The sequence below is a fragment of the Haliotis asinina genome, chromosome 2 (genome assembly GCF_037392515.1).
Source record: "Haliotis asinina isolate JCU_RB_2024 chromosome 2, JCU_Hal_asi_v2, whole genome shotgun sequence".
Classification (NCBI taxonomy): Eukaryota; Metazoa; Mollusca; class Gastropoda; order Lepetellida; family Haliotidae; genus Haliotis; species Haliotis asinina.
In genome coordinates this window covers 34,618,170-34,628,926 of record NC_090281.1, presented here as the reverse complement: position 1 = coordinate 34,628,926, position 10,757 = coordinate 34,618,170, and the positions used below count along the sequence as shown (strand labels likewise).

Sequence of the window (10,757 nt, the reverse complement as noted above, 5' to 3'; positions counted from 1 at the left end):
TTTTGTGTTTTGTTGTACAATCGACATGTTGTTGTTTTTCATTGGGTCCTCGCCACGGGAAAGACTGGACTGGTTATAAATTTGGATTAGATTATCGTCCGTTTTATCAATGTGAGCACATGGCAGTCCAATGTGTGATCCTTTTTCCGAGATTCACTTAAAACGATGCATGTATTACTAAGCTTGTGATACCTACTTTCAACCAAACAATCTCCTGCGAATCACATCCATTATTTGGTCTTCTGCAACCGTTGCTTGTCGTCAGAGTCGACTCAGGTGAGCACACCTCAGATTCTCACACCATGAGAGCTGAATGGTCACTTGTAAATTTTCCAAAACAATTCAACAGAATATTACATGACGGCTTGAGGTAATAATACGAAATATAACAAGTTGTACATTATTAACCCAAGCGAGTTGATGAAGTACTGGGCGAACGCATGCCCATTCAAATGGCAATTCTATAAAGCACATTGTCCAATGATCTTCAAAGAAGTGGAGACCCCTTTTGGCGAAAAATGCAGGAGACAAAAAACTCGCAATACATTTGTAAAATAGAGATAGTGTAACGTCTGACAGTGTATACGACAATACATGCGTGATATTACACCTCGTTTGCAGAGCAATATTCAACTTGATACACGAGTGGGTGACGAGCGGACGTGGAGTGAAATTTGAATCTTGTAATTTGTTAGGCATTGACATAGGCACCGTACAAAAGTTTCAGTTTTAACAGAGACTTGACTTCTTAAGCACATTTTGGTCGACGTGGGTTCAAAATAGAGATTTCACTGTCAGACGTCAATAATAGCGAGTATGTCCACCTTGAATACACGCAAACACGCGTGTTGTCATTGAAGTGGTAAGCCATCTGATGACGTCAGCTGGTATACGCCTCCATTCGTCAACAAGTGCTTGAGCCATTTGTTGAGCTGTGACTGGTGGGTTCTCTTTCTGTCGAATCTGTCGATCGAGGTGATCCCCCAACAAGTGCTCGACATGTCAGGAGGGCATGCAGGCCATGGAAGGGCGTTAACGTTGTTGACGTGAAGGAAGTTCAGCACAACTCTAGCAACGTGCGGTCAAGCATTGTCCTGTGGGAACAATATCCCCTGTCGATGTTTTCGAAGGAATGACAGTCGGTCAAAGAACCTGGTCAATGTATCGGTGGCCGGTCATATTACCGTTGATGACCACCAATTAAGTCTTTCGGTCAACGAAAATGCCACCCCATACATTAACGCTTCCCTCACCATACGCCTTTGCTTCCTGGATGCAGCGGTGAGCTGTCCTTTCGCCTATTCTTCTATATACTCGGAACCCGGAGTCAGTCACGGAATTGTCAACGTCTAACTCTAGTTGCCCATTGCGAAATCAGATGACGTAATCTGTCAGTCAGCAGCGTTCCGGGGTGCAGTCAATAGGCCATGATACCATGAGCACGTAGTCTTCTTGTTACCATCCGTTGACTGACTGGGTGACAGAAGGCCGTTGCTGCTGATGACGTCACCGCCATGCAGCGGTGCAATAGCCTCAGGTGGAGAAGCTTCCTGCACAGTTGTCAACATTGTCCTGCCTGTCCTGAGACTCTCTGAGGTCAGGCCAGTTGATGACGCCGACGAAGGTTCCTGACGGTAACGACAGAACAGTGGAACGTTCTTTAAAAGTCACCCGTAGTGGCGCCCTTCTGCAGCCCTACGATGGCCCTCTCTCGCTCTTCTGTTACCTTGGCATTGTTAAGTGTTTTTCTGTTGAAGTGCGATATGCTTGGCACAGTGGGGTGGTTTTATACCATACATGCAAGTGCGTTGTACCCTTACAAGCATAACACATGCATTTTGCTGTTTTCGTCCGAAGTGGCCAAGAGGTGCGTTCGGGCGCTGTTCTTTGTGGTACTCAAACTCATGTTTGAGGCAATAACGAATGAACAATGTGTATTTGATCATGATTTCATATGTTGAAAATATGATACATTTTGCAGCAGAAAGTTTCTTTTGCCTGTCACTTTAGTGAAACTTTTCGTCACAATATGGCTGAGATATTGTCGATGTGACGTTGAATATTAACTCACTACTCCCCCACAAGACAGATCTTATGGATAACAACTTTATTTACTGATCACACTGTTCCTGTTCATGGTGCTGTGCTGGTGGTGGTGACGCTGGGATGGGATGAGTGAGCTGCACTGAAGGTTCCTAAATTCCCTAGTCTGACGTTGTTTCATCTTATCGTTGATGGATGCATTGCTGCTGGTTGTCAGTGACGGAACGTTCTGCAGGAACTCATAGCTTCTCGATCGGCAGATCTGCCCCACCTGAAGTCGGGGCAGGAACTAGCCCAGAAACATTGTGAAAAATAAATCAAGAAATTGTTATCCTTACGATGTGTCTTGTATAACGTTCAAGATACTATCTTCGTAATCCATGCGTGTAGGATATAATCCCACGGACAGTTTCTCACAATGTGCTAACCTCAAGAGTATCATGTTAAGATTTCTGAGAAATATTAGATAGGCATACCAAGGATAATGTTTTGTTGCTCATGGAACACGATCTGAGGAAAAATATGATAAATGGGCGGATATGCCATCGTTTACCCAGCTGTCCTGATTGACGATAGATAGTGAAAGTGTGACTGTAATCGTGATGTTTTGGACTATGCATTTGCAGGCTAAGGACTAAGAGGATATCACGTCTTCATGTCCTCTATACTACAAAAACTGAGGAAGGTTGGGTAGCCTAGTGATTAAAGCGTTCGTCGTAGATCCGGGTTCGATTCCCCACAAAATTCTGTACTGTTGACTTTGTCGTTCAGTACGCATTGGCATATATACAGCGTGCAGTGAGAACCTGACTGTTGTAGCACTGATATTGAACAAAAAGAGTCATGTTCACCTACAAGTATCATTGTCGCGGGTTCATTCATGGCCATGATAGGTTATTTAAATGTGAGTTATATTTTTTGAACTGCACGATGATTACAACAACATTTATGCTAGCGCCAGTAAAGGTATGTCAATGGTGGGAAGTAAAACCAGTAATCACATATTACCACTGAAGTATAAATGTTTTAAGAGCACAACAAAGTGCCTAAAGCTTTAGAAGACGGTGCAATATAAAACTTGACAATCTGCGCCAGAATCCTGGGGTCGATCACCTGTTGCAGTGTATCTTACACTAGCTCCTGCACGTTACAGATTAGCTGATCTGACGGCTGAATAGACTATCGCTTTAACCATGCAGCCTACAGTGGATTGTGTTACTTGCCATATCTGGCAATGGTGTGACGTGACGGTGGGTTCTAAATAAAAAGCGACGATAATAAACTGAAATAAGTGAGGAGATACGTTCTGGAACTCTCTTGTGGTATCAATGGTTCTAGTTCTATCAGGGCTCTTTGTCCTTCTGGCCTGTGCATCAGGCCAGACTGGCTTTATTCCGGCTTTGTCAGGAGGCCTGTTTAAGCCCCCTGTCACTAATACTGCTCCGGTTGGTAGTCCTGTACAGGTTGCACCTCTTACACAAGCTCTAGCACCTGTTCTCGTGAATCCTTCCCTTCCTGGTGAATTTCCATCTGTGTCTGTACCTGCAGCTGCACCCGAATCATCATCAAATTCTCTGTCAGGAGTTCCTTTTCCAGCAGGTAGGAATTTTAAATCTTCATTTATAAGATTAGGAGCAACAAACCCTGAACATTTCCTTGCTTCTCTCAGTAATCTAAAGAAAAACAATCTAAAGGGTAAATCTGTACTTTACAGCTTGATCTTGCCGTGGAAATGTTTCGTAAGGCGAACCAGTAACCGACTCTTTTAAACTGAGTAAATAAACTCTCACTCAAACAAGGTCTGTTCTAGTTTAATTTAACAATATTTCTGAGAATGTAATTGGAAAAGTGTAATTGCGGGTATGTACAAACGTTTGCATATACATTTCCTTGCTTTTCTCAGTAATCTAAAGAAAAACAATCTCAAGGGTAAATCTGTACTTTACAGCTTGATCTTGCCGTGGAAATGTTTCGTAAGGCGAACCAGTAACCGACTCTTTTAAACTGAGTAAATAAACTCTCACTCAAACAAGGTCTGTTCTAGTTTACTTTAACAATATTTCTGAGAATGTAATTGGAAAAGTGTAATTGCGGGTATGTACAAACGTTTGCATATACATTTCCTTGCTTTTCTCAGTAATCTAAAGAAAAACAATCTCAAGGGTAAATCTGTACTTTACAGCTTGATCTTGCCGTGGAAATGTTTCGTAAGGCGAACCAGTAACCGACTCTTTTAAACTGAGTAAATAAACTCTCACTCAAACAAGGTCTGTTCTAGTTTAATTTAACAATATTTCTGAGAATGTAATTGGAAAAGTGTAATTGCGGGTATGTACAAACGTTTGCATATACATTTCCTTGCTTTTCTCAGTAATCTAAAGAAAAACAATCTCAAGGGTAAATCTGTACTTTACAGCTTGATCTTGCCGTGGAAATGTTTCGTAAGGCGAACCAGTAATCGACTCTTTAAACTGAAACTCGCCATGACTGTGTCATGAGTGTACAACTGTTTCACTTATATTACAGCTGTGCGACGTTGTTTGTAAACATCCATCCCTGGATCAGACAATCAATTTATTGTGACAATGCACACAGTGCAGTGAGGCTGGGTTTATTTAAACGAGCAGTCTGTGCAACATAATCATTACCTATCTCCTTTCGCAATTACACTTTTCCAATTACATTCTCAGAAATATTGTTAAATTAAACTAGAACAGACCTTGTTTGAGTGAGAGTTTATTTACTCAGTTTAAAAGAGTCGGTTACTGGTTCGCCTTACGAAACATTTCCATGGCTAGATCAAGCTGTAAAGTACAGATTTACCCTTGAGATTGTTTTTCTTTAGATTACTGAGAAAAGCAAGGAAATGTATATGCAAACGTTTCACGAAATTATAATCATTTGGCGAGACATATTCCCTGACAAGGGACCCTTCTTAATTTATGTCTAGAGCTGATGATGATTTTCTCTTATGGAGAATCATATACAACGTGAATGACCCCCCCTAAAATTTATGTACAAACTAAGTTACCCCCATAGATGTCTTGTTCAAAATCAGTGACGCCCTGCTCCCACTTCCCATATTTTTAAGTGGGAGCAGGGCGTCACTGATTTTGAACAACAATTGATTAACAAAATTGCTGACCCCGGTTGTACATAATCACAAAATAGAAACACCACCACCCCCTCCCAGGGTATCATTCATCGAGATGCCAGTCCTGTGGAAACCACTAATGACATCAGAAACCATTATGTCTGTCATCTTGCAGATCTGGCTCCAGCACCGGCTCCAGCACCAGCTCCATCGGGAAATGCACCACCAGGAGGATTTTTTAACCCCACCAAAACCGAGAAGTCGCCGTATGGCAAAATTAGTACGAATCACGTCATGGACATGAACTGTGGTATCAATATGGCCGTGTCGTTCATCAAACGGGTCGAAAACAAGGATGACAGGTACTGTCAAACACATTGTCTTAACGACTTGCAGAACTGTGTTGTCGCTGTCCACTGTGACTGGACTGCCCCTGCAACTACCGCACCTCCGTGCAATGGCAATATATTCGAGTGTGGTGGAACTTTCACTATCAATCGTGGAGGCAGTGCTACTAACAAGGGAGTCTGTTTGTTCTTCGAAAAGAAAACAAGTTCAGAAGACAACGATCCAGGAGTAACATCAGAATCAAATTGTAAAGAAGTAATTTACCGTGAGTCTTGCTTCTCTCACTTACTGTCCTGAAACATTCCTGAAATCACCGAAACTGCAATACAGGAAGGGAATTCACAAGAGTGCCAACGGATGGTTGCGATTACAGGATATTAAAGCATAAATATTGATTTATTTTTACACATTCTTCAATTTTGGTATCATACGTGTCAACTCATTTCAAGGTTTTTTCCAGTGCAAACAACAATGCATCTTTTCAGCTTGTTCAGATGTCGTAGGGACTATAGCTTTCTAATAGATCCATGACACTTTATGTTTTATTTCTAGATCCGACATGCAGGGACTGGACTGTCGGCGTCCCCGACCACTGGGTTCCAACCGGCAGACCAACCTTCCAGACAGGAGGAGCTGTGTCCCGTAGCTTCGTGTGTGAAGACGGCTACCAGAGGAGCGGAGTGTTGAAAGTGACCTGTGACCACATGGGGCTGAAGACTGCACAGTCGGGGGCAAGTTATGCAAAATCTGGTAGGTTGAACTATAAGGTTTTTAATTTTTTCTCTCGGGCACGGTGAGTCAGATTATAAAGTTACCAATGGCATGTGGAGGAATAGCATGTTCTTTATATTTTGTAGATCCCTTAACTTATGCCTGCAGTTGCCAAAAGATGAGACTCACCTTATGAGGAATGTGGTACCTTATCATGTCCATTGTTTATCTGACCAAACACGAAGACATCTTCACGTGTCACAACTTATGAATGTTAAAAATCGTGGACGCCAAAGACAGACTATTGCTCGCCAAACAGAGAAAGCGTCACATTTCACTTGCACCCCGCTGTTGTGTTGTTATTAGGGCTTTAACGATGCATCGAACTGTCGATGGATTGCAGTTATTGAGTCTCCCATAGGAACAGAAACGAACAACTGTGGATGCAACGACAGTATGTGCGAGTATCGATAGTTAAGTAATTGACTTCCGTAGCGCAACAAACAAGAAGTACCAGATTGGTTCAGTTGAGTTGAGAGTTATCCGCCCCTGTTACAACTTAGACAAACTTTATCTGGGTTTCAAGTTTCGTGTCATCTATTAAACGAGACTGCAATAACTTGAGCTTGTTTTAAATCTTATATAAACTAATATGCATTTGGAAAATGACTTGAAATGAGACATTTCAAGGAGAAAAAAGATTATGGCAATAGTATGTTGCAGTGGACTGTCGCTGTTGCATCAGTTGTTTCCCCTTCAATAGTCACCTCTAGTTGTTATACTGTATTGTGTGCCATGCAACTGAATTTATTATCTCCCACCTCGGAGTGGGAAGAGGATACAGGAGTGCCCTCTTCTTTCACGAGTACAACTCAAAAACTAGTCAGTATGTCAGATTTAACTATTGTCCTTTTGCGAGTTTCCATCACAGCAGTTTAAAAACAGGTATTGTTTTCGGGCACATAACTGAAAAAAAAACAGGACAGGCGGACGCTTTATCCACTAAGCCACCCGACCATCTCAGTTCCTTCCTACCCGTGAAGGTCCCGGGGTAGAATAGGCCTTCAGCAACCCATGCTTGCCATAAAATGCGATTTTGCTTGGCGTAAGAGGCGACTAACGGAATCGTGTGGCCAGGTTCGCTGACTTGGTTGACACGTGTCATCAGTTCCCATGCTCATGTTGTTGATCACTGGATTGTCTGGTCCAGACTCGACTATTTACCGACCGCCGCTATATGGCTGGACTATTGCTGAGTCTGGCATAAAACTCAACTCACTCACTCACTCATTTCCGTAAATATATGGTTATGGTTACATGAGAATTAGAATGAACTCTATCATTCCACTGTGTATTCGGCCAAGTACGTAGTATGTATTTGTATGTAAACACTGGTCAGCATTCAAACTCTCAAATTTTGTCATTGCAGGACAATCGATGAACACAGAAGTAGGAACACTCTCTATTGCAATACCTACCTTGCCTCAGGCAAACTTGTTTCGAGAGCGTGATCCTGTTGTCACAACCAGGAAACCTGCCATTACTAGTTCCACGACGTCCAGCACAACATCGCCCACGACGAGCTCCACGACATCCAGCACAACAACATCGCCCACTACGAGCTCCACGACATCTAGTACAAAAACAACATCGCCCACGACGAGCTCCACGACATCCAGCACTACAACATCGCCAACAACGAGCTCCACGAAATCCAGCACATTAGCATCGCCTACTACGAGCTCCACGACATCCAGCACAACATCGCCTACTATGAGCTTCAAGATATCCAGCACAACAACATCACCAGCAACGAGCTCCACGACATCTAGTACAAAAACAACATCGCCTACTACGAGCTCCACGACATCTAGTACAAAAACAACATCGCCCACCACGAGCTCCACGACATCTAGTACAAAAACAACATCGCCCACCACGAGCTCCACGACATCTAGTACAAAAACAACATCGCCCACTACGAGCTCCACGACATCTAGTACAAAAACAACATCGCCCACTACGAGCTCCACGACATCTAGTACAAAAACAACATCGCCTACTACGAGCTCCACGACATCTAGTACAAAAACATCGCCCACCACGAGCTCCACGACATCTAGTACAAAAACAACATCGCCTACTACGAGCTCCACGACATCTAGTACAAAAACATCGCCCACCACGAGCTCCATGACATCTAGTACAAAAACAACATCGCCTACTACGAGCTCCACGACATCTAGTACAAAAACAACATCGCCCACCACGAGCTCCACGACATCTAGTACAAAAACAACATCGCCTACTACGAGCTCCACGACATCTAGTACAAAAACAACATCGCCCACTACGAGCTCCACGACATCTAGTACAAAAACAACATCGCCCACTACGAGCTCCACGACATCTAGTACAAAAACAACATCGCCCACTACGAGCTCCACGACATCCAGCACAACAACATCGCCTACTACGAGCTCCACGACATCTAGTACAAAAACAACATCGCCCACGACGAGCTCCACGACATCCAGCACTACAACATCGCCTACTACGAGCTCCACGACATCTAGTACAAAAACAACATCGCCCACCACGAGCTCCACGACATCTAGTACAAAAACAACATCGCCTACTACGAGCTCCACGACATCCAGCACAACAACATCGCCTACTACGAGCTCCACGACATCTAGTACAAAAACAACATCGCCCACTACGAGCTCCACGACATCTAGTACAAAAACAACATCGCCCACCACGAGCTCCACGACATCTAGTACAAAAACAACATCGCCTACTACGAGCTCCACGACATCTAGTACAAAAACAACATCGCCTACTACGAGCTCCACGACATCCAGCACAACAACATCGCCTACTACGAGCTCCACGACATCTAGTACAAAAACAACATCGCCCACTACGAGCTCCACGACATCTAGTACAAAAACAACATCGCCCACTACGAGCTCCACGACATCTAGCACAACAACAACATCGCCCACGACGAGCTCCACGACATCCAGCACTACAACATCGCCAGCAACGAGCTCCACCACATCCAACACATTAGCATCGCCTACTACGAGCTCCACGACATCTGGCACAACAACATCGCCTACTACGAGCTCCACGACATCCAGCACAACATCGCCTACTACGAGCTCCACGACATCTGGCACAACAACATCGTCAACCACGAGTTCCACTACGTCAAGCACCACAACAACATGGCCTACTACGAGCTCCACTACATCGACAACATCAACAACAACTGCAACAACGACGAGCACAACAACAACTAGCCCAGGCGACTATTTTTACTTTAGCGCTTGTGCCGACTTTACCATCAATTCTGTAACAAAAGAGGAAGATTATAAAGTTCATGAATTCGACGATCATCAGTGTTACTACTACAGTGCCAGCTGGTCAGATACGCTATATCCTTCATTTTATTGCTACACGTCGAACTGGAACTCAGTCTTGCGATCTACTGACAGCGATACCGTAGACGGTTACATATATGATGAGGACCGCAAAGGTAAACAATGTCAAGACCTTTGCCCACTGTTCATTGACTGGCTTAATGATTTTGGTAAAGGAGGGTTCTTTAGCGCTGACACGACTATGACGTGTTATTATTATGGCTCTGTAACTTCCTGGTTTGGTTTCTTTGAATTCTTTAGTAACACCTATCTTCCTTAAAGTTTAAGCATATTCACAAATTTGTATTTACGAGAAATAGTGATAGCGTTAATTATGACACATTAGTGAAAAAAGAAGCATGCATCTTTATGGATCGCAAAACATCGGTAATTTCCGTGCTCCATGCGTGATTCAATGTTATTCGAGACAAAGAAGTACTACCATGATGCACCAGAAGAGTTCGGAATTCCCAGCGGTGTACATTGAAAATAATACATCGCCTGTAAGCGGGATGCATTGAAAATAATAGAATAGCGCTTAGCCAATCAGAAAGCGGTATTCATATGTGAGGTAAGATAATTAATCTCGTATCTTTTCTTTAAAGTAAGACTTTTTGGCTGAAGTCTTTCTTTTGACTAAACCTTTGTTTGCATGATAGATCGATGTATTGTGACAAACCTAGCCTAGCACTCTATTAACAGGAAATTCACTTTGTTAAAATCACCATTTAGTAAAGTTGTTCGCTTTATTCGGGGAAGTTATTTTAACTAATGCATTGATATATGCCAGACTGAACAAGAAATTAGTGAAGCGGTATGTTCTAAATATAGCGTCAGCAGGCGACATCCACTACATAATGCTCAGGGGAAATTACATGAGAGTTGTCACTTTATATTTTACGTGTTTCTAACTGTGTTCCTTCAATACGTCGCAACTACTTCTAATGAGATGTCAATGATCTGCTGTGTTTAAAAGTTTAAAAAGTTTGCTTTTATTCTGACCCATTAATGTTGTCTAATAACACGTGTCAAACTCAGCATACTTTGGAGAAATGGATTGTAAAACGAGCCAGTTACGTTCCTGTCACCATTGTTTGTTTGTTTTGTTTGTTTAACACCCCAGTCACCTA

The 10,757-nt window shown here is 43.0% G+C and overlaps 1 protein-coding gene across 1 annotated transcript; it reads left to right on the top strand.

Annotated features, from left to right (window-relative positions):
* Nucleotides 1-3,371: 3,371 nt before the first annotated feature.
* On the top strand, nt 3,372-9,507 carry LOC137271758 (mucin-2-like). The gene is made up of 5 exons (XM_067804162.1): nt 3,372-3,642; nt 5,313-5,750; nt 6,038-6,235; nt 7,626-9,274; nt 9,346-9,507. The coding sequence occupies exons 1-5, from the start codon at nt 3,372-3,374 to the stop codon at nt 9,505-9,507; spliced, it is 2,718 nt and encodes a 905-aa protein (XP_067660263.1).
* The last annotated feature ends 1,250 nt before the right edge of the window (nt 9,508-10,757 follow it).